Raw genomic sequence first — 25,623 nt, 5'->3', positions numbered from 1 at the left:
CACCGCCTGCATATCATCTCTGACTGGGTGGAAACCTCACATGTCCAAAACTGTTACTTTTCAGGATTCAAATGAAAAAGTTGCAGATCCCAAAATGTGTGGCGTCGCGTCACATTTCGAGCTTGTGGATCTGCTACTTTTGATGCTTTTGTGTGACACTGTAGGATGATGATGATTTACAGAGAAATATAAATAAGAGGTTTCTGCTCGATTTGTGACGATGCTAGAGAGAGACCAATGTACAGCTTTGTGACGATGCTAGAGAGAGACCAATGTACAGCTTTGTGACGATGCTAGAGAGAGACCAATGTACAGCTTTGTGACGATGCTAGAGAGAGACCAATGTACAGCTTTGTGACGATGCTAGAGAGAGACCAATGTACAGCTTTGTGACGATGCTAGAGAGAGACCAATGTACAGCTTTGTGACGATGCTAGAGAGAGACCAATGTACAGCTTTGTGACGATGCTAGAGAGAGACCAATGTACAGCTTTGCCTTTGGCCAATATATTTTTGCCATTGCCTTGTTTTTGACCATCTGTGTAGAAAATGATGCTACCAATGTATCCAAATTATTAACCACTTTCACCCTCGTGTACCTATTTTACTTTCATAGATTAGCACATTGCAAGTTTGCAACGCGCTGAGGGTGTGTAGATCTATTTTTTGTTTGTCTTTTAAATTGCTAGTAGTAGACTTCCTATAGTATTTTTGTTACATACTAAATATCAGTCAAAACATTGGTAATCGGTCGTCCAAGACCCAAACATGGGGCACAGGTTGGGCTCTTGTCAAGCCTGCAACATGAATTAAACTGAAGTGAACTTCCATACTCCGATCCCCCCCCCCGCCTCCCTGCCAGGAAGCAGACAAACATCAGATTTGCCTCACATTTCGTTCTCATTCTGGTGATTTGTTTTTGAACACAGCGGGGCCCTGTGATGTGGCATCCCCGAGGCCAGCGGGATGCCACAACACACTGGCACAAATGAAAAGTGCTGGGACTGTCATGAAGAAATAAATAACTGTGTGTGTGTGTGTGTGTGTGTGTGTGTGTGTGTGTGTGTGTGTGTGTGTGTGTGTGTGTGTGTGTGTGTGTGTGTGTGTGTGTGTGTGTGTGTGTGTGTGTGTGTGTGTGTGTGTGTGTGTGTGTGTGTGTGTGTGTGTGTGTGTGTGTGTGTGTGTTCGTTCCACCTAGGTGCAATGGGCAGAGCAGCAGGTGATAAAAAGGAGAAAGAAGAGGGATTTGTTTGACGACCCTTCAGACCCTGAATTCTCCAAGCAGTGGTACCTGGTGAGCAATGACACCTGCTGTGTGTAGTTAGTATGTACCTGCTGGTTAGTGATGATACAAACTGGTCAGGCTACTACTTGGCCTCACTCCCCGAACCCACCTCACCCCTGCCCACTTTGACATGCTGGAATGGCTTAGAGTTGACCACAGAGTACAGCATCTTGCAATGGGTCTGATCCACAAGATTCGATACACCACCAAGATACCCATGTACCTGTTTAAATACTTCCTTAATGTCAACGAAGTCCACACCCACAACACCAGAGGGAGTTCAACAAACCATGTGCAACCCAGATTCGGTACAAACAAGGGACTAAATTAATTTTGCTCCTATGCCACCAAAATGTGGAACGCCCCACCAACAGTCATTAAGACATGCGAATCCCTTGACTCCTTCAAAACTGAAAGGGCACCTACGCAATTCACCCCTACGCAATTTGAAACTGGCCCCCGTAAAATCTGAATCCCCCCACCTACCCCTTTTCCCCCTCACTGTATATGTTTTTCCCCCCTTTTTACCTCCTCTATGATGATTTCTTTTTTTGGCTATAATCGTGTATATTCGTACGTCTCTAAATGTTTTGATGAATTGAAAATGGTGGGCCGTAATGTAAACAAGTGTAATGCTTTATTGTACTTGAAATGTACTGTAATTCTGCAAACTGTTAATAAATCAATCAATCAATCAATCAATACCTAAAAAGTAATGATACATTGTGGTGAGTAGAGGTACTACCTGGTGAGTAGGGGTTAGTACTACCTGGTGAGTAGGGGTTAGTACTACCTGGTGAGTAGAGGTACTACCTGGTGAGTAGGGGTTAGTACTACCTGGTGAGTAGAGGTACTACCTGGTGAGTAGAGGTACTACCTGGTGAGTAGAGGTACTACCTGGTGAGTAGAGGTACTACCTGGTGAGTAGGGGTTAGTACTACCTGGTGAGTAGAGGTACTACCTGGTGAGTAGAGGTACTACCTGGTGAGTAGGGGTTAGTACTACCTGGTGAGTAGAGGTACTACCTGGTGAGTAGGGGTTAGTACTACCTGGTGAGTAGAGGTTAGTACTACCTGGTGAGTAGAGGTACTACCTGGTGAGTAGAGGTACTACCTGGTGAGTAGAGGTTAGTACTACCTGGTGAGTAGGGGTTAGTACTACCTGGTGAGTAGAGGTTAGTACTACCTGGTGAGTAGGGGTTAGTACTACCTGGTGAGTAGAGGTACTACCTGGTGAGTAGGGGTTAGTACTACCTGGTGAGTAGGGGTTAGTACTACCTGGTGAGTAGAGGTACTACCTGGTGAGTAGGGGTTAGTACTACCTGGTGAGTAGAGGTACTACCTGGTGAGTAGAGGTACTACCTGGTGAGTAGAGGTACTACCTGGTGAGTAGGGGTTAGTACTACCTGGTGAGTAGGGGTTAGTACTACCTGGTGAGTAGAGGTACTACCTGGTGAGTAGAGGTACTACCTGGTGAGTAGGGGTACTACCTGGTGAGTAGAGGTACTACCTGGTGAGTAGAGGTACTACCTGGTGAGTAGAGGTACTACCTGGTGAGTAGGGGTTAGTACTACCTGGTGAGTAGAGGTACTACCTGGTGAGTAGGGGTTAGTACTACCTGGTGAGTAGGGGTTAGTACTACCTGGTGAGTAGGGGTTAGTACTACCTGGTGAGTAGGGGTTAGTACTACCTGGTGAGTAGAGGTACTACCTGGTGAGTAGAGATACTACCTGGTGAGTAGAGGTTAGTACTACCTGGTGAGTAGGGGTTAGTACTACCTGGTGAGTAGAGGTACTACCTGGTGAGTAGAGGTACTACCTGGTGAGTAGGGGTTAGTACTACCTGGTGAGTAGAGGTACTACCTGGTGAGTAGAGGTACTACCTGGTGAGTAGGGGTTAGTACTACCTGGTGAGTAGGGGTTAGTACTACCTGGTGAGTAGAGGTACTACCTGGTGAGTAGGGGTTAGTACTACCTGGTGAGTAGAGGTACTACCTGGTGAGTAGAGGTACTACCTGGTGAGTAGGGGTTAGTACTACCTGGTGAGTAGAGGTACTACCTGGTGAGTAGAGGTACTACCTGGTGAGTAGGGGTTAGTACTACCTGGTGAGTAGAGGTACTACCTGGTGAGTAGGGGTTAGTACTACCTGGTGAGTAGAGGTACTACCTGGTGAGTAGGGGTTAGTACTACCTGGTGAGTAGAGGTACTACCTGGTGACTGGTGAGTAGGGGTTAGTACTACCTGGTGAGTAATGGTGCCTTATCTGCCAACCCTCTGTGATCCGTTATCACGGCCGTACAGTGTCGTATCAGGTGTGGAACAAGGAGAGTCGAATAGCGTTTGTAAACTAAAGGATCATTGAATAACATTTATCTTGCTGAAATCCATACAGCATGTCAACATGTCAACTCAAAGAGACGCACGCATGCGATCAATAAAACGGACGTGCTTAATATTATTTACCTCTGTGGTTTTTTTTGGCAGCCGTTGGGGAAGAAATCTGTTGAATGCGTTTTTCCCCCACTACCTTAAGTCAATAACGCTGTCCCAGATTGAACATCTTTCAAATCTTTTGACTTTTTTTTCCTTTCTTTTTTTCTCCCATATGCAATTATTTTTTGATTAAAGTTTTAACAGGCCTGGTATTCAGCCTTGCCAGAGCTGTGCTGCGCTCAATACCTTCAGCAATGTGCACAAGCCTGTGGGGATACCTGATTTAGAGCTATACTCAATAATAAACTGGCAGCAATTATTAATTCCCCCTGGTCAGCTTGATAAGCAGAAAATTGAATCGCTGTCTAAGAGTGTCCCTACGGGCCTATGTTGCATCAATTGGGTTTAGTTCCCTCAAAAGAAAAACAGCCGCCAACGCAAAGGTTTCCATGTCTAAGCTGATGCCTAATTTATGCTCCGTCGTCTGACAGCATCGCACACCGACAATAGCAGATCTATAAGTGTAGAAAATAGCCAATCTGTAAGCTCACAACATGTCGCATCCGTTCTGAGCTTACAGATTGGCTATTTTCAGTAAAATTCGTCCTCGACAGACTCAGGAATCAGGATCGGACAATAAAGTGAAACGGACACCAGGGGAAGTGCCGATGTGAGCCATATGGCTCAACAATGGCTCCTTCATGCGCTTTATGAGACACTTTGATTGACCCTTATCTTGCCCTTCTCTCTTTTTTTGTGCAGTAAGCCCCTGTCTGTCACTAGGAATGGATTCATGGCACCGTTGACTATCCCCGGTGTAAATCACCGCTGAATGGGACCTCTGCCATTCAGCTTTAGACTGGCTCGAATCAGCTGAGCGCTCCAAGTCATGCGTTCGTGTTGCCAATACAGATGCTTTTACTTTGATAGTGCGGTCAAACCTTTTTGGATATAAATATTATTAGAAGTCTTTGTCTGGTTGGAATCAAAGAGAGCATGACGATGGGGGAGGATTAAGTGCAACAGACATTCTTTCTTTGTTGTTTTTTGTTAGAGGTGGGTGATCGCTATATCAATATAATATCAACTAGGGTAGATACAGTATGATCCGGGGATTTTGGTAATCGTAACATCATACAATATTGTCTTTTCCTGATCTTAAAGCCATTAATGTAAATTAATGCACTTTTCAGACCTTTTGACGACTGCTGGAGTCAAGTTAAATCAATCAATCAAAACTTTATTTGTATAGCACATTTCATACAGCAAGTGCAACCCAATGTGCTTCACAGATTTACAAATATAAAAGACATTAAAGGAAATGAAAAAAACAAAGAAGGAAAAAAACAAGTAAACATTGGAAAACATTACAAATAATATCAAAAAATGTGTTTTACAAAAGTCGGCCTCCTGGTGGCGCTATAAAAGGCAGATGCGGAAAATGCAGGTCAACGGTTTGTCCATGGCCTCTAGGGAGTGTGCATGCAACGTTTCACGCAGATCGGTGCAGTTTTAGGTACAAAATGTGAAAAGCTGCCTCATGGTGGCGCTATAACAGGCCGTTCTGGAAAATGTGGGGCAGAGGTTCATCGTTGGCATCCAGAGAGTGTGTGTGCAAAGTTTGGCATCGACCGGGTTAACGGTGCCGGAGATTAGCTGGTAACGGACGGACGGAAGGACGGACGGACGGACGGACACACACACGGACTGAGTGCAAAACATACTCTCTCCCCATGCCTTCGGCCTGGTGGAGACAATAAACCTAAAACAAGGATAATGATATGACCTAATTAAAAGCAATGCTAAAAAGGTATGTCTTAAGGTTTCTTTTAAATGTCCATGGATTCAGAGAGCCGCAGGTTTACAGGCAGGCTGTTCCACATTATAGGACCATAATAGCTAAAGGCTGCTTCTCCATGCCTTTTAGTTTTAGGTCTAGCCTTAGGAACCTCTAAAAGACGAGTTCCCGAGGATCTCAGAGCTCTTCCAGGCACATACCCAGGGAGCATTTCAGACAAATAATATGCAGGTGCATTTCCATGAATAGATTTAAAAACTAGCAGAAGGACCTTAAAATCAATTCTGGATAAAACAGCCAGCAACCAGTGAAGTGATTTTAAAATGGGTGTGATGTGTGCTCTCCGTCTGGAGAATGCCAAGTGAATGCCTCTTCCTGTTTGGTCATCACAACCACATTACTAATTGATAGTTTTTCAAAGAAGATATCTCCTGAAACACCCACCATCATCCCCAAAATATGGTCACCTTATCTAGGTATTTATTGAGGTATTTGTGACCAGATTTGACTGAGAGCCTGCCATCGCGCAGCCTTTCACCAGAGGAGATTTTTTAAATGAGTTAATAGCACAGACAGACTCTTCACATAATAGAGCATGTCTGAAATAAGTGTCAGAGCTGACATCGACATGTAAACATGAAATAAATGCTTAAACATGTAGCTAGGTGTAATGTTAGAGACCACAGAAGTGAACTTTTCAAGCCTGTTTTCTCAACTCGCTGTTTTCTGCAAGACATTATTCTATAAGCCATATCTCCAAAACTGGTGGGTCAAACTGAATAACCAATATGTCAATTTGAAGCTGTAGAAGCCATTTAACTGTTTTGTATTTTCTTATTTCCGTTATTTAGCCTTAGTAGCTTTGAGAGTATTATTTAGATAATTGAATGTATTGGCTAATTGAATTATTGTTTTGAGCACAAACGGGCACGCCTCCCAGGCCTAGGCTTTAATTATGGACAGGTGTGGGGGGGAAATTATGCACCTACGTGGAGACACGGTTTTTACCAGCAGCACAGAGAAAACAGGAAGAATGTCATGGTTACTTTATGCACTTTATTTCTATTAAAGCAAAGCTAAATGAGTTCTACCTGTGGACATTCTTTATGCCTGCGTAAGCCTACAACCACAGAATGGGTGCATCAGTGAGTTTGTCAACAATTTGTTTGAAAGCTGACAAACAGCACTTACAACAGAAACTATGATTCCCTGCTTTCATATGACATGAAAAAACGAAAATGACAAAAAAAATCCAATGACAGCCCCTCAGTCAAATGTAGTCACATTTACTGAGATTCGGTCAGAAATACCGTGACATTTGATTTTGACAGTGTGTGACTGAGGCCAAGACGTGGCACAGAAGCACCCTGTAATGCGCCTTCATGTACGTGGTTCTGTGTATGGGAATGGCAGCGGTGCCAGTGCATAGTCCACAGCCCGGGGAGGTAAGCTCCTTAGCTAAGCACCCTGGCACCACATCCACAGCAGCTCAGCAGGACATGGAACAAAGGGGCGGAAGAGGTGAACACTGTAAAATGTTAGCCCTATTTTCACACATTTTTTCTCAATCTTTCAAGACTTATTTCCAAAATAGGCTATTTAATTCGATTTAGATAGATCTCCGAGCTCACAGCATGTTATGAGCTTGTAGATCACTTATTAAAAAAGAATACCAGGCAGTAATTGTATTTATTTTTTTACTGCGTAATCGTCTGCTTTTCTCCGTACTGATCCTGTCCCCGCTTGTTTATCCAGCTCACCCTCCCTCCCTTTCCTTCAGTCTCGTGTAGCTCTCATCAGCTCACTGTTTGGAGAGAAGCTGTTTTGTTCTCCTCGAGCAAGGTGGAAAAGCTCTCCCCGAACATTGCAGCTGGTTCATCTGCTTCTAGCTAAAGAAAAACAATGGCAAAACTATTTGTCTTTGGGTGAAGGACAGTATCATTAGCAAAGAGTTTCAGATGGGTCCATATGTCATTCAGCATAGTGCTGAATGACATATGGACGCATCTGGAACTCTTTATCAATATCAGCTAATGTGGTACATAGTGTACAACATTAGCTGATATTGATAAAATTAGCAAAGAGTTTCAGATGGGTCCATATGTCATTCAGCATAGTGCTGAATGACATATGGACGCATCTGAAACTCGTTATCAATATCAGCTAATGTTGTACATAGTGTACAACATTAGCTGATATTGATACAATCAAATGTCACAGTGTTTTGGATCATACCTCGATATTGAAATGTTGGCGATAACTTCCAGGATATGTTTACATAATGTGAAAATCCCTGATGATCTCTGGTCTCATATCACCACATAATTAGTGGTATCTTCTACTGTAGTATCCATCTGAGGTGTGACAAAAACATATGGTTTGTTTTGTTTTTAAAATGAAATTATATATTTTTTATATTTAAAATTGAAGATAATAATAACTGCTGGCCAGTCACACTGGAAAAGGAATCGTGCGTCACATGACGAATGCTGATGAGTAACAGCATCCGTGTGTGTGTGTGTGTGTGTGTGCGTGTGTGCGTGCGTGCGTGCGTGCGTGTGTGCGTGCGTGCGTGTGTGCGCTGCCTCCAGTCCAGCCCAACCCACCAGGACCTGAACGCCAAAGAGGCCTGGGCTCAGGGCTACACAGGGAGAGATGTGGTGGTTACCATCCTGGACGACGGCATTGAGAAAGACCACCCCGATCTGATCAACAATTACGTAAGTAGAGGAATAATAAACATGTGTGAAGTGAGGGGCGTCCAGATTTTTTGGGGCATGTTGATGTTCTCATGTCCATGAAAAATGAAATAACTGTATTGCAAGATGTATTTATATCAGCCAGGTGACATCTTACGTCGTCATGTACTGCCCTAAACAAACATTAAAGTCCATAGACTTTGCTGACAACGAATTACATCTTAACTACCCTAAACAAACATCAAAGTCAGACACACAAAGCTGTGCATAGGAACGACTAGCACCGCTCAAAAAAGATGAGAATCTAATATTTCCTTTAATTTCTTTCACAGGACCAGGAAGCCAGCTACGACGTCAACGACAACGACAGTGACCCGCAGCCACGATACACTCAGCGCAATGAGAACAGGTAATTATCTCACCAATTGCAGCAATCTCGCAGATGTGTTCCTCGAAAGTGGGTTTGATTGCTCCTAATTTCCGCTGTTGCTTTGATGATTTTTTCATGATTCAACCCCAGCGCGAGTATGAAGGGGAAAATGGATGCCGCATACAGAAAAAAGGAAAGTGAATGCTGTGGGATGTTGTTGGCTCAGTCTTTCTTAGTTTCAAGACAGTTTCGTCCTTCAAGCTACCCCTGTACATGCACTCAGAAACTGTCCCGGTTCTCTAAAAAACATCTCTTGACAAGGACATCACACAGAAATGTCTAGCTCTGTGCAGTCTCATTAATAATTCCCTATGAGGATAGTTGCCAGGGAATGAAACCAATGCGGGGAGGGAAAAAAAGTCCAGCAGAATTGAGCGAAGGCACCGTGCTGTGCTATCTTAAAGGCTTTTGGCACCGGCGCTGCTGCAGCTGACGGGTATTTAACGTTTAACCCAGTAAGACCCAAATCTTCTCCTAAATGAGTTGTTCTCGAACCTTTTCGCTCTGGATTAAGATCGTCTGCTAAATGCCTAAATTGTGATTTAAAATAAAAAAAATAGCAGATGTACAAGCTCGCAGCACGGCACAAAGTGACACACTGTGAGCTTGCATATCTGCCATTTTCTAAACCACTATTCTAAATCCTAATAGTTTTCTGAAAAACGTATATAGCTAAAATCTAAAATGACACGGACGCTTTCCCGGTTTTAATCGGTTAAAAAAAACACAATTATATTAGGTTTGAGACGCAGTGCCGCAGTTGCAATTGAAAAGCTTCTGATTCTGAAGTCTCTGTTCCCGTAAAAGTAAAGTGTCTCTCTGCTGTGCTTCAGTAAACCGGCTGAGCTGCCATAATAGCCGCACGGAAAGGTTTTCCGGGTGCCACAACCCCAGGGCCACTTTGGCAGATTGTCTACGGCAGATGAGAAGCTGCAAACCGACGTTGAAGTGCACCGCGGGATTAGTCTAAGCCCACCCATCCCTCCTCCTTTTTTTTTTTTTTTTTTGTTTCTGGGACCACTGCCACAGTCTTTTTTTTATTGTTTTTAGTTTTGTGTTTCAACACGTGACAGCCACTGACAGTTCAGGGAGACACTGGTGGGTTGTTCTACCTTCTGATTCTTCTTCCTTATTCTATATAACGAGGACATCTGTCTTCCCATTAATACAAATAATCAAAACTTGGCACCATTGTTGTTTTCGTCGACTAATACTACGACGAAAAATGTTCGACTACATTTTTTCACTGACAAAAACTACATAAAAACTAAATAAAAACTAAGTCATGATGACTAAAACTAAGACTAAATATACTGACAATTTCGTCTACGAATAAAACTAGACTTAAATGTTAGGAATGGACCAGTGGACAAGAGATCCAGTATACGTCATTTTACACTTGGTTGCATGCTGAAAATAGCAGATCTACAAGCTCACAACACGTCGCAGCGTGACACGTTGTGAGCTTGTAGATCGGCTATTTTCAGCAAGTGTAAAAACAGTCATTACGATGGCATCAACGCCCACCAAAATACATTTTAGTCGACTAAATCAACTGTAGATTTTAGTCGACTAAAACCTTATGATATTTAGTCGACTAAAACTAGACTAACACTAAAGCCTTCCAGGTGAATAAAATGTGACTGAAACTAAATTAAAACTATTGAAGAGACTATGACCAAAACTAAAATCAAAATGTATTGCCAAAAACAACACTGCTTGGCACACAGGTCCATACATAAAATGTCACCCCCATATTGGCATTGTGTGCCAGTAGTCCTAACGGTGGTGCTCCAGCAACTGTTCACAACAAATCCGTTGTACGTACTATCACTATCACTAGCGACGTCTATTGACTTTAATGTTTGTTTAGACCACTGAATGACAACATAAGACATTATGCCGATTAAATTCAGGGAGCGCCCCTCATTCTTCTCATTTGACGCCAAAATGGATACATCTTCAGACGATAATGATAGCCAGATTGTTGATAGATATTTGAAGTCCTTGACTATCTCGAGCACCATTCCATTGACAGTGGAAATTGTTTTTGTCCTCCCTGTTTTCTTGCCATTGAGTTTGAGGCAGATTTCCTTGTACCCCATTTCTAGTAAACAAAAGTGCACTTCTGTTACAGGTATAAAGTAATGGAATTCTCAAAACCAGGAGTTGAAGAGTTGTACAATAGTGTTCTAGCTTAAGAAAGTGTTTGAAAAGGAAAAAAAAAAAAATTATGAATTAGAAGGCTTTCATTTTTTCTTCCGTTCTCTCAGCTTTGTTTTGTTCGCGTGTTGAGCTCTGTTTGTTTTTGTTTTGTTTTTTGTCTGTTTGTTTTCTCTCCTTTTTATTTGATGTAATCATGGTGATGTAAAATCAATGGTTGGTAGCAGCATCAATTAGATGTCTTTTTAATGATAGGGGCAGGTATCAATAAGATTTATCTTCTTCCTTCTCCTTTTCTTTTCTTTTATGGAATATGTAAAAAGTACAAGGTAAAATGAATATAATCATCATAAAACCATAACTGAAATAAATAAATAAATATGAAATGAAATATGAAATAACAGAGTATTGGGAGTCTCAGGGGCCATCCAGATGAGGACGATTTCGGTGTTTCTTGGGCAAGTAATTAGCCGATCTGCCCTTTTTGTCACACGGAGACGGCGTTTTGGGGGACTTAAACGGCTAATTTTGAAACTACCTTCCAGAGTGGGAAAGTTTGGAGACGTGACTTTCACGTCTCCGTGTGTATAGCAAATGCCGCCTAATTTGCTAAAACGGTGATGTCATAGTCCCCTCGCCCCCTCCAAACTATAGTGTTAATGGTTTATTTCACCATAACCACTTACATATAAGTATCACAGCTATTTTATATTTGCACATAATGTCTATAAATCTCTTATCCAAAAATAGCCGATCTGCAGGCCGCATGCGGGCTGCAGATCGCATGCCCGCATGAGCTGAACAGATATAAATTATGGTGATTACCAATCTGGAAAGACAAGAAAAAAAACGGATGATCTTCTACATTATTGTTACTATTAAATGGTGTAGTGTAGAATAGATTAGTATATACAAGATAGGCAGCACAGCCAAGAGCCACCGCGCGTTCCTCTCAGGCAGGTCTGACTGCGCAGTGCACACTGCACAGCATGCATGGACCTCATCAAAGTGCTTCTCTTCTTGGGTGGAAATTAAACATTCTTTGTGTAACTTCAAAACGGCTTTGCATTGAGAGACCACAGGTAGGATAAGCACATATTGTTTACTGTCCATATTCCTCTATAAACGGCCTGTTGTCACTGTTTCCAATTGCTCTTTTTTTTAATACTTTTGTATAGCCTATGTGCAATGATTAGCGCTGTGCTGCCAGCAGGTGGAATCAATCTAAACGAGCAATTATGTGACATTCAGAGGTGTTGCGCACAAGGGAATATTCAATCTCCAAAGTCAAACTCATAAGTTCACAATCATGCCGCCCCTCGTTGTGAGCTTTTTAAAATGATCTGAGTGAGAGAAGGGGTGGGAGAGAGAGAGGGGGGGGGGGGAGAGACGTGCATTATTATTATTATTTTTATATAATGCACTCGTCTCTCTCTCTCTTTCTCTCTCTCTCTCTCTCTCTCTCGCCACACGCCTGTCATAATGCTTATAGCAGTGGTCAGCAGCAGCACACAGCTACTCGTTCATATATAGAATAAGCTTTTTCTTTTTTTGGGGTGGCCATCTACAGGCCGACCATGTGTACTACAACGTTCTATTGAAAACGAAGCAGTTTACCGGTCTCGAGTAGACATCGTACATAATTAACATAACCGCAATGTAGACGCAGTAAAGTTTTATATCATTCACAAACTTAGGCGGGGAACAGCCCGCGACGTCCTCGTGTAGCAAGGGCATCAGTGCATAGTCCATCGCTACAATAAACAGGAAGTGGCCCAGGGTCGCCGACACAATGAGATGGTTTAAACTCTGCACAGCCTTTCTTTTCAATACGAAATTGATTTTCTCTTCCCTGTAGAAGGATTCCCTGAAGAGGATGCTTTTGCATTATCAAAGTCTTCAGTTAATTGTCCTTCCCAGTAGCTATGGTTGCCCAGCTTCTAGCCTCGGTACCCAGGCTTTTATTTTCATTTTCATTTGGCTCAAAAAGAAAATCCTGGGGAAACGCATTGGAAGATCTGGCATAGGAAGCCCATTTCCTTGTATTTCGCTAACCAATAACAGTGCAGAGGGGCATCCCCCTAAATACGGTGACGCCAGTGTTCTTCGCTGTTTTCTACTGGGGAGGGGAAGAGGGGGCCCTCAGATTGGTGAACCAATAGGATCCACCGCTATTTTCGTGCCGGCAGCCCGGCACCTGCCCCTCTAGACCAGAAATCACACAGTCTGAGCCAGGCTACCCGGCTTCCTGACCCGAGCACCTTCCATCAGTTTAAAGCAAACTCCACTCTGTCCTGCTACTGGGGAAGGTGGGTAGTAGATTACTCCATACCGCACCTTCGCTCATGTTGGATTACTACTTGATCCGTTACTTAAGACACACACAGACCGACGGAGCACACACACCCACACCATTTTCAATAGGACTGTCAAGGCGTTTATCTCATGCGGGATCGATTTACGGCCATGAAACGAGAAGCGAGGGTGCGTCTCTGTCAATAGCGCTGAGCGGTGGGCGTTTGGAGTGACCTGTGGAGAAATGATACTCGATGAGTTCTGTAAATCCCCAATAGCGTGATACGGGCCGACGTTGAGTAATGTTCACCTCCTCGCTCGGCACAATGAGATGATATGAATATATTCATAAGAACTGGAGAATAAGAGGTTACGCTCATCCCTCTACCCCCCGCCCCCCCCCCCCAGCTGTGTAGGCCAGTTCATCTGTATTGGTAGCACGCGCGGCTGAGTTTTGAATTCGCATCTATTAACTCTTTGAGAGTTTCAAGGATTTCTATATAGTTTGTGGACTTCTCTATGGCAGAATGGCGTTTTTGAATGATTTATTGAAAATTCTCTGTTGTGAATGTGTGACAACGAAAGACCTTCAGAGAAAGCTTGGCTTGTCTGCTTCCAGGAAAAAAATGAACTGAGTTGATAAAATGTTTAGTTTTTGTGTTGGAAGCCATTTAAAAGAGCCTGCATTTACACTGGGTAGTGTTTCTAGGACAACAAAAAAAGTTATGCCCGGTTGAAGTTTTATTTTCTAAATAACTTTTTTTCTGCTGGGCGTACATAGCCATGCAATATCTCATTTTAAAGGGTGAGTTGTCTAGTTCAATTAAAATAAAATAAAAAGTTTCTCACATGTACCACTGTAGATATTTTGCCATCTATAAATAGCATGGTCAGTCATGATCAATCTGACCTATCCAGCTAAAAGTCCCCCTATCTCTGAATTGGAACATCATATAAACTCATTCTTTTTTGGGGTAAAATTAGACATTCTAACGCACATTTTGATATATACCATGTTTACATAGTCTTACCAGTACCTTGTCTATTCATGCATGTATCTCAAAAACCTGTTGTGAAGAAACAGTTTTGATAAAAAACACATCCAAGGACATTGTTTTGATATGACTTTGTGCCCATGATATGTATCAAAATATAGACTTGAATGTATACTGTATTATAAAAAAAAATTGGGTTCTTACCATCTACCGTTACAGAGTAAATCACAGTTGAAACTCGCTTAGTCAAACCATAAACCTCAGAATAGTGAACAAAATAGCCATGACAGGTCTAACTCATTGTAAAAGCGTCTTTTATTTTTTATGACTACTAACATAATACAATTATAATAAATATTACAGAAAATAAATAGGCCTACATACAAAACAGTTGTCCCCAAACTACCCAGTGTCCCCAAACCACTGCATTCCAGTTGTTCTTGACGGTGTGTGTGTGTGTGTAGGCTAAATTTAAAAAAAACAACAACTGAAATGAATGAATGCATCCGGTTCAGTGTCGGAGAACTCCATCGCAGTCTTGACTCATCGTCTTCATCATCATCATCATCATCATCATCATCATCATCATCCTCCTCCTCCTCATCTGATGCCAGTTCTAAATATATAAAAATAAACATTTAGCTGTAGTCAGCCCGGCCAATAGCCAGTTGGGGGGGGGGGGGACGTAGGCTATCTGACATCATCGTCGTCATCATCATCATCACACGGAGACACACTAAACAATGTACAATGATGATTGTATACAATATACAATGAATGCGATTATCACGCAAGCTCAGACGTCAATGAAACGTCATACAGATCTTATATAATACGCTACTGTTAGCTTCACTCCCCGTCCCCCCTCCGATCCTTGTAGCAAGGTCATCATAACCACGCGTTGCTTCAGTAAACGATGCATGTTTGTTCTCCGTCTTTGTAGACAGTAAATAAAAGGAGCGAACATTACTCTAAAGATCAGATCGCCTATAAGGCACGCTACAATATAAAATAATTGTACTGCCATGCGTGCATGCCTGCTACGATACATTTGTACTGCACCGACCAACCGATCGACACCAACCCCCCCTCCAGCCATTAGCCAGCACCAATGCACCGACCAAACGATCGACACCAACCCCCCCATTAGCCAGCACCAAAGGTGCTGGCTAATGGCTTGGGGCCATCGTGGTGAGTCATTCTGGCGTCATGATCTGACTAGTAGTAGTAATTATCCAAGCATCTATTTGTAGCGATCATCTTATGATTTCTGATCACTATAGAAGGGCATTTTCTACAATAAGATTACCTCAAAACATTCCGGGTTGATCGTCTTCTTCAATGGTTTCCCGGTATAGCTCATCGGACGACGATGGGGAGACAATGAAAAAAGGAGGGAGGGAGCAGCGAGTCTCGCTGTAAGCACTGGACCAGGGCTACTCCGCCTGGAGAAGGCGACTGGGACGCGTATGGATCAATACTACTACCACAAAACTCGCTCAAATAAATAGAACTGCTTTCAACTTTTTCTGCTAGAAAATCGCTCGGGCGAGACGGCAAAACAGGCAAAACAATGAAAACTATGAAGACTCCCTCTGCCCCCACTGTTTACAGGGGGTGGGACCAGCTTCCAATGGCAACACGTACACGTGTGTCACGTGACACGGGTTTTCTGGGTAATGTAGTTGGAATATAAGCTCAGGAATTTAAACAGCGCTTCGGAGCATATTAATATGTTTAGATTAATCAAAAAAGAGAAAGACGCCAATTGGCGTCATTGATCATTTACAGAATGTAAGCAATGACGCCAATTGGCGTCTTTCACCTTCTAAGGGTTAAGAGTTGTTCGATGGTGCTTCGTGTTCTGAGCTGACATTGCTGGCAGATATTGTTGGAGGGGATTCAAGCTCAGTTGGAGGTGAGTTTTGCCCAAGCAGGTAATCCCTTTGTACAGTACTCCATCATCTGAATGTTTGTCTACTTTAAGTGCTTTCGCCTCGCTCCTCCATTACAATGTTGTCAATAGTGTGGACGCAGAAGGTAAGGAGGGCCAGACAGGAATCTATTTGGACTGATGGTGACACCTCTGCTGTCCACATGCGGGTACAATTCCTGCCGCAGCAGCCGGAGATCTTACATCTCTGTCACACCTCCACTAGCTATTGCGGCATGATGTGTCCCAGTCGCCGTCTTATTATACAGTCTGGGTCACTGACGGAGAAGTTGGCTGTGAGAGAAACAGGAGTTGGCTAAGTAGAAGAAATAATTCAATTGAAAATGCATTGCATTATGAAGCAGTTTTTATATCCAAAGTGTTTCTCACTCTGTTATTATGAGCAGCTAATGCCAAATACTTAAGACATAATTAAGTAAACTCCGCCTACGGCAGAGTAAATGAGTTAAGTAATTTAGCAAATGGCAACTTTGATGTCTAAGCCTATTAGTCTCATGCCTTATCCCCATCCCAGCCCTTGACAGTTTGACAGAAATAATATTCAGTCTGACACTTGGTTGTGTAACCAAAAAAATAAATAAATAACAAGATAAAGAAGACACAGCACTCGTCAAAACACCTACTCCTGTTTTCTGTGGCTTTCATGCGCTGCAAAAGCGTGTCTACGCTCGGCTTGTTTACCATGCGCCTCAGCAGTTCTAATTTAGAATCCCGTTTGGAGGCTCTGCCTCGCTCCTCCTGCTCCCTCCTTGTTTATTCTGCTCGGGACAGTGTGTTTATTTCCCCAGACGGCTGGGAGGCGGCAGATGAATGGACAGACATTGAGAGGTAGATGTTTGGCATGGGGTACACTCGCTCGCAGACTCAGATCCGTACCGCTCCCCGCCGCACGTCTCTGCCATTAATACACTTTCTATCCAGTGAGTGGGCTGCTGTGTGATTGAAGGCTGCTGTTCCCCAGCCAGCTCAATAAGGCACAGGGCCACAGTGATTGAGGGTGGCAGTCCTGCGCCAAACCCACATCTAGCACCACATTCCCGATCACCTGGAGTCCATCAACATTAGTCCGCTCGGCTGTATGGAGACGTGACGAATGGAATCTTTAAGCAGGTGTGTCAGCGGCGCGCGAATGTACTCACTTATAAGTGAGATGTCGTTGGAGAATGAATGTGTTTCTCTCATTAAGTTGCCCTTATTGCTTTAACCCATTTTGGGCGGGAACCCCTTTTGGTGTTAGCATTATGTTATGCTTTAGCTATTGAAAAATAGCAGATCTACAAGCTCGTAGCGCGCCACCGAGTGGTGCGCTACGAGCTTCTAGGTCTGCTATTTTTGAAAAATCTAAGAACGACTGACATAGAAACATAGCTTTTTCAGAAAACTGTCAGGATTTAGAAGACATTTATAGAATCGTTCCCAGATCAAAATGGGTTAAGGCCATTCAAAATGCGTATTCATCCTGTCTTCCTGCAGGATTCATGCCATTACATTTCTTGAGAACCCTGGTTGAATTGTTGTGCATCTCATTTGCTCCGCTCATGTCCGTTCAAACACCAAATCATTTGCCTTTGGCTCAAAAGCCTTTTTCAATTAGCTTGTTGATGAGTCGTTATTTTAAGCTGCGTCTGTGTTAGTTGAATTTTCCCTAAACACTTAAAGGACCACTTCACCACTTTTCAACTTATCTTCGTATAATTGGTCCTCACTAATATATGCTGATAAAATACCACACAAAAAAATATTAGGATCTTTTTTTCATAGGAGGGCTGGCTGTGTGGGCAGTTCAGAAACCCGTCCACCAGTGACATCATCGTAAAATATTTAGATTTGTATTATCGTGAGAATGAAGGCTTCCATTATCGCATAGCACATTTTCAGGAATAGAAAGCCTGCGGTTTCTATTAGCTTGGATTCCCCATTGATGATGTCACTGGTGGACGGGTTTCTGAACTGCCCACACAGCCTGAAAAGTGGTGAAGTGGTCCTTTGGCCTGGGCTGGCCGAGCGGTCCAGGCACCTAGGCTGGTAAGCCTGACAGCGTGTTGCAGGTTCGAGTCCCGATCCCGACGACCTTTGCTGCGTAGGTCTTACGCCCATCTCTCCCCGCCTTTCCTGTCTAAGCTGTAAGCTCATAGCACGGCACCTAGTGCCGTGCTACGAGCTTGTAGATCTGCTATTGTCTTGAAAGTTGGATCAGGATAGGAATTGAAGCTGTCACTAAATATGTTCACCAAAAATCTACAGAACATGCTCAAAACGGTTGTGAGCTTGTAGAGCAGCAGCACCGCTGCATGTTCGCCCCCCAGGATAGGGACACTCGGATTGAAGTGGTTAAGATTTGGAGTTTGGGAGCAGAGTTTTAAGATCTGAATCGTACGAAGCTGTAAGATCTGGATCATGGAAGGAGAGGAATCAAAGTTTTAAGATCTGAATCTTAACGAAGCTGTAAGATCTGGATCATGGAAGGAGAAGAATCAAAGCTGTACGATCTGAATCTTAACGAAGCTGTGCGATCTGGATCATGGAAGGAGAGGAATCAGAGCTGTACGATCTGAATCTTAACGAAGCTGTGCGATCTGGATCATGGAAGGAGAGGAATCAGAGCTGTACGATCTGAATCTTAACGAAGCTGTAAGATCTGGATCATGGAAGGAGAGGAATCAAAGCTGTACGATCTGGATCTTAACGAAGCTGTAAGTTATGTATTTTTGGAGGAGACATCAGGGATGCAGAGAGCATCCAGCTGCCTGGTTGGCCTACGCTGTGTATAGACCTCCACTACATGAAATACCGGAACAACTGAACAGTCCAGCCTCAGGCTATGGATAAAAGCTGCATGAGCGGACAAAATAATCTAATCCCTTTAGCAGCACCATAGGACCCTTGCCCATTCCATTCACTCCTCTGGCATAGATAGCAACCAGGAGAGCTATAAACCAAGACACAGATCTGACAATTCTGCCAAACGTGGGGTACACATCAGTCACACTGTGATAATAATAATTGAACACCCATAGAGAGTGTGTGTGTGTGTGTGTGTGTGTGTGTGTGTGTGTGTGTGTGTGTGTGTGTGTGTGCACGCACGCACGCACGCACACACACACACACACACACACACACACACACACACACACACACACACACACACACACACACACACACACACACACACACACACACACACACACACACACACACACACACACACACACACACACACACACACACACACACGCGCGCATCCACCCATGAGACCTATAATTCCCCCAGGCCCTCTATATGCTCTTTTTTTCCCTCGCTCGATTCGATAGAGCTTCATATGTTACACTGTATGTGGAATTTATTTAGGGCGTTACTATGTCCCCTGCTCAGCAACTAATATTCATTCTATTTTGAATTGGGCCCAGTGTTCATTTAAAACTAGGGTACCAGTTACAGTACCATTGTATTCTGCCACCAACATACAAGCAGTGTTTCACCCCGGGAAACCTTTTCTTCATCACCACAGGCCAAAGGATCGATATTTATCCAGGATTAAAGTTACGTTTAGGTGTAACAGTTACTGTAGGTGTTGGTTTTAGTACAAAGGTTGTGGTTAAAGTCGGGATATATTACAGAGATGGGAGGTTAGAGTGCAACCGTGTTTAGAATTAATACTGAGATGTCTTCACTGTTCTGTCTGGATCTAGAGTTACTAGTGTGTGTGGTGGGAAGGTTTGAACGTACTGTAGACTGCTTATTAACTACTTTCAACCTGGCACCCTTCAAAGGCATGTCATTATCGGTGGAACATTTGCAAAATAGTGAAAATGGCAGATCTACAAGCTCACAATGCTTGTAGATACAGTAGGCCATTTTCACTGTGAGACGCTTAAATTGTTGTCACAGTACATTTGTACAGTACATCCGTGAAATGTTTGCCCGTGGACTAGATAAGGTTAAAGGATAAGGTTAAGTGTCTCACTCTAATCCAATCCACTTTATTTATAAAGCACATTTAACACAACAGTGTTGAATCAAAGTGCTGTACACTCCGTACGCCGTACCAAACACTAGTAAACTACAAAAATACCAAGGACAAAACCACTTAATAAAAAAGGCAACATAAGGACATACTGCAGTGGAAACGGCACTCTCACCCAGGGACACTGTACAAGCAGAGAAAGTATTTCTTCTTCACTAAATAGTGAGTTCAGTTTCTAGTTTTGTTTTGTCTCTCTACATAAACCCTGACATTTAAGGAATAAACCAAGCCGCTGTTTCTTTTACATGCATACAGTTGGAGGCCATCGATATTGTCCTTTTCTTTTTGCTGAGGTTTGCGTGATCTGCGCAAAAGGACAGTTAACCCATTTTGGGCGGGAACCCCTTTTGGTGTTTTAAACATTATGTTATAAGTTAGCTATTGAAAAATAGCAGATCTACAAGCTCATAGCGCGCCACCGAGTGGCGCGCTACGAGCTTGTAGGTCTGCTATTTTTGAAAAATCGTGAAAATATTTATTTCAGAAAACTGGAAAGATTTTGAGGTCCGTGTGACTGCATGCACGCGTGCGTGCATCCTCTTTGTGATTGCGTGCGTGCGTGTTACACTGCATCTCATAGCCTTAGCCTGTGGAGAGACTGCATTGTCTCGCAAAGGGCAGGGCAAGAACTGGGCCGGGATGTGTTGCCTTGGCCTGAAGCAGCGACAGATAACAGCTCTGTCTATCCCCCTCGGTCCTCCTGATAAGATAAAGGGGTCACATTGCCTGTTTAAACAGAGTCTCCAGCTTTCTTCTGTCTGCTGCCCTCCACAGCCTCTTTACAGTGAACTGGCTCTGTACAGTCACATTTAACTCTGTGTACAAATGTAACCAAGTAATGGTTACAATTAGAGAGAGAGAGAGTACACTGTGTTACAAATTGATACATTGACGTCATGTGATGACGTTTCACGCGAGGAAACATATTTCCTGTTGCCTTATATGGCGTGAAATTGTTGTGGGTGTTCTATTAAACCAGGTGACACCAGGCGAATCGCTTGGGAAAGAGGCGAAATGAAATACACGGACGATCTGCACAAATTAAGTCATTATGCCACCTTTGGTGAATGAGACATGAGCTTGATCGGACGGATTAATACGCTATCATTACACACTTCATTTACACCTGGTCGTAAATTTCCGTTGTGAATCTGGCCCTATGAGATCGAGCACTACATTGTATACATGAGGGAAACTTAGATTTAATTAAGAGAACAAGGAGCCAAGAACAAACAAATGTGGCATACAAGCAACTGGCAAGGAACAGACAAGAGGGGAGTATAAACAACAGACAGTTTGGATAAATAAATATAAATAGATTGATTGGCTGGGACACAGGCGAACAACATGATTAGCAATTGGAATGGTGAGACAAAACAGGCAATGGCTACATAGGAAAAAGATTTCTACAACATTTAGGAATAGGAACACAACTGTAAAGTAACCACAAGAAAGAAACCAGGAAATATGAAGAATTTCAAAATAAGAACACTCCAAATGCGGATGTAGAGCGCTGATTGCCGAACATTCCAAAGCTTGCATGGTGCTCCCGTTGTCGATCATGGATAATTACTGTTGATGCTTTGAAAAGTGTGTATACACTGATAAATTGTTTTAAGTTTGGCTGTTTTTCCATATATGCTGTGTAAACATTCCTTAGAAATGCAGCAATCATCAGATATCTGTTGAGCTGAATGGTATTTTGCCGTTCTTACTCTCGAGTTAGAGACTACTGTATTTATTTTTTGCTAAAGAGGGGCAACCCTGAATAATTTATTTATAATTCATAAACTGCTTGTATTTTATTACACATATTTTGGTTTCTGAGCTTGCCCAGGTTTCATAATTTACATCCCCTTGGTGGGTGCAGTCCGTGCACTGATACAATAATATTTCATTAATGTGGATTTCTGTTCCTGGGATGATGATTTGCGTGGGCATCTTGTGTGGGCTTGTTTGTTAACCAATGGCCATTATCATCAAAGTAATTATCTACACTTTATGATGTTGTCAGAACATATTCTGTAAAGGGTGCAGACACCTAAAACAATAAAGGAAATTGAAATATACTGTGGTTTAAGAATGAAAATCAGTGCACTTACAAAATAACTTATATCATCACTGTATTGTAGAAACCTTACTATAATGTCCAAAATCGTTATTTTTCGGGGAAAAAAAATAAATAACCTGTGTTATGGATCCAATGTAGTTAGTATTTAGTCACACTCCTTTTAATACCCACAGAATAATCCACATTCACTTTCAAAGAAATCAGACCCGTCTGAAGTGAGTGGTACTGTATTGTACTCGTGCTGTAGTAGCCTACTGTACTGTACAAGCCCTCCTCCCTGGCGTGCGTGCGTGCGTGCATGCACGTGTGTGTGTGTGTGTGTGTGTGTGTGTGTGTGCGTGCGTGCGCACGTGCATGCGTGGCACAGACCGTCGGCTGTCGGTAATTTTGGTTGTCGGCAAGAGACTCCCGATGACAAGCTCCCGTCGCTTGCCGTCCATATCACCTTGCCAATACGTCGGAACCCGTTGATGAAGAACCGAATACTCCACTGTAGAGTGGTTCTCTAGTCTGTTCGTCTGACTCGTCATGTTTCAGTGCTGACTACTCGTGTAGTGTGAACTAGATACCATAATGATTCTCAATCTCAACTCAATTCATGATCAACTCCAAAGCAAAACTAGCGGAAAAAAAATGCTGTGTGTTTTGTTTTGTTGTGGGATGCATTTCATGAGACTCCAGGGTTGCCAGATTCTGTGAGTGAAATAAGCTACCAGGTCTATGAAAACAAGCCCAAAACAAGCAGCCAGTTTCAACACTTTGAGCCCTATTACATCAGCTATATTCAAAAAGAATCATGATAGCAAGGCCAAATAAGCAACTACACTTCAGAAATAAGCCCAAACTAAAGCAACGGGCAACACTGCAAATTGCGCTGCAGGCTGATTTTTGCAATTTGCATGTGGAAAAATAATGTTTTGTCGGCCGACTGGTTTGTGTGCTGATTAAAAAATGCTAGTCTGTTGCAATCTGACAGTTTTAAGTGTCTGAACAAGTCACCTTTAGGCTGCACAACAGTGACACGCTATTTCCGTGCTGGGACGGACAGACCCAGAGACAGACCCTGCCAGCCAGCCAGGGACACACATTGATGTGCATTGGAGTGGCTGCACCACTCAAAAAGAGCAAAAATAGTCAGTCTACTCTACAAGTTCACAATGTGTTGCCATCTGCCGCGTTATTGTGAGCTTGTATTTCGTCGATTTTCACTACTTACTAATATGACGCTGCGATACTGTACTATATGGTGAAGTAGGGTATTAATTCACTGGAAAAACAACAAGTTTAAATATGGAGATACTTGGTTTTTGCCCGACAGCAACAAACGATATGTAGGAATAGCTTACCTGCTTCAAGGCAGAGATACTAGTGTTTCATTCAAGTGAAACGGGTGTATTGAACGACCAACTGTGCTAGTAATTTGTAGTGCTCAATTGATTGCAGGTTGCATTTAAATTAGTCATTGATTGGATAAGTTGCCTTAAAGTGGGATGACGACATGACATGAGCCTAGATCATTCACCTAGCATTCTAATGTGATTTCAGATGCAGTATATATGCAGTCAGCATATTACCACAGCATTTTTTTGACATACATTCTATACACAGAGCAGATTGTTTTTGACTGACACCTCCTATTTTACCACTCTGTCCCTGCCGAGACAAATGTGTTTATTATTGACCATGAAATTGCCAAACTGGGCTCAGGCAAGACATTATTCGGTCTGCGCCCTGCAGAATTAATTGTCAAATCGCTAGAGGACAATAACGCCTCCTTGCTTGCACTGGCATGAAAATAGAGCCCAGAGTCCATGGGTGCTTGGAGGTATTGTACAGTTGGGTGCCACCGATATTGTCCCTTATCATTTGACCCATTTAGGCCTGACCTCAAAAATTTTAAAAAATCCTTCTAAATCCTCCAGTTTTCTGAAATAAATATTTTCACGATTTTTCAAAAATAGCAGACCTACAAGCTCATAGCGCGCCACTCGGTGGCGCGCTATGAGCTTGTAGATCTGCTATTTTTCAATAGCTAAATTATAACATAATGTTTAAAACACCAAAAGGGGTTCCCGCCCAAAATGGGTTAACTGTCCTTTTGCGCAGATCACGCAAACCTCAGCAAAAAGAAAAGGACAATATCGATGGCCTCCAACTGTATAAGGATAAAACCACTTCACACATCTGTCCTGGAGGCCACTCGCACGTCCTGGAGACTCCAGGTTCAGTCCAAATTAATTGCTCTGTTTTTTTACCTCTGCTTTTGCCTTTGCTTCTCCTCCATGACCTCACTGATCATTCTGTCATTCATCAGCACTCCTCCAAAGCTATTTAAAATGGGATTTGGGGGTGGGGGGGAGGAGTAGGGAAAAAAAACATTTAGCAAAGTGCCACGGAAATCATTTCATTTCATGGGTGTTTGACAGATAAAAATGCAGCCTTATCATAAATGCATTTGTCTGGTGGGTCTGGCACGGCCGAATCCCTCTGCACACATTAAGCTGTCTGGCTGCTTGAAACTAAACCAATTCATTGTAATCAGACACTCTCACAAACACACACACACACACACACACACACACACTATAATCAAGCAGCTGTTTTGTCTATGTGCTGTACAGTATATGGTCTGTAAATGGCTGGCTCCCTCCCAGCATCAGACTTTTTTTTAAAACATATGTTTATTGATTTTTCTTTACAACATAGTATTTTCAATGCAATTATATACATCCAAAGCCTCTTCAATATCACCTCGCTTAATGAAGTCCAAGAACCTCTCCCATATCTTATAGAATACAGCAGGTTTCTTCCTAATTGCATACGTTAGTTTCTCAGGTGCCAAACTGGTCGTTAAATTCCTCAACCAAAAGCCGATCGTAGGGGCATTGACATTTGTCCAACATAGCGCAATTGAGCGTCTGGCCTGTAACAGGTCAATCATTCTTTTGTCTTTATTATTTAGTGTACAATTGAATGGATAAATACTGAGTATACATAATTTAGCACAGAGAGGAACTGGACCTGATGTAATCTGAGACAGACATAATGGACCACAGACCTCCAGAATGTTTTAATCTCCTCACATTCCCATAAGCAATGGAATAGGGTACATTTATGTTCACTACATTTATAACATAAATCAGGAATGTTAGGATCAAATTTATTTAATTTCTCCGCGGTTATATAAATTCTCATTATCCAATTATACTGAATTAGTCTTAATCTATTATTCAGCATCAGACATCAGCCCATCCTAGCTCTGCTTCCTTTCCCTGGCGTCTGTGGCCATGATGATATTTGCAGTCAGCAGCCACAATGACTGTTGGTGCCGTGGAGGGAACAATGGCTTTGCTGCTAGCCAGGAATACAAGCACTCCAAACCACCCACTGCTGGATGGCCATGCGCCTGGTGTTCCTGGTGTGCGCCTGGTGTTTCTGGTGTGCGCCTGGTGTTTTCGCCCACTGTCGACGATATCA

At 42.8% G+C, this 25,623-nt stretch overlaps 1 protein-coding gene across 2 annotated transcripts in view; it reads left to right on the top strand.

Moving 5' to 3' along the window:
* The window catches only part of furinb (furin (paired basic amino acid cleaving enzyme) b), a 131,375-nt gene that overhangs the window by 66,708 nt on the left and 39,044 nt on the right, over positions 1–25,623 (top strand). For both annotated transcript variants that reach the window (XM_079500750.1, XM_079500751.1), the window contains exons 4-6: positions 1,199–1,294; positions 8,107–8,235; positions 8,547–8,623. In XM_079500750.1, the coding sequence (XP_079356876.1) occupies positions 1,199–1,294; positions 8,107–8,235; positions 8,547–8,623 (302 nt within the window). The remainder of the gene's footprint in view (positions 1–1,198; positions 1,295–8,106; positions 8,236–8,546; positions 8,624–25,623) is intronic.

This window comes from Electrona antarctica (genome assembly GCF_951216825.1).
Source record: "Electrona antarctica genome assembly, chromosome: 5".
In the NCBI taxonomy this organism is placed as follows: Eukaryota; Metazoa; Chordata; class Actinopteri; order Myctophiformes; family Myctophidae; genus Electrona; species Electrona antarctica.
This window is presented reverse-complemented; position numbering and strand designations above follow the sequence as displayed.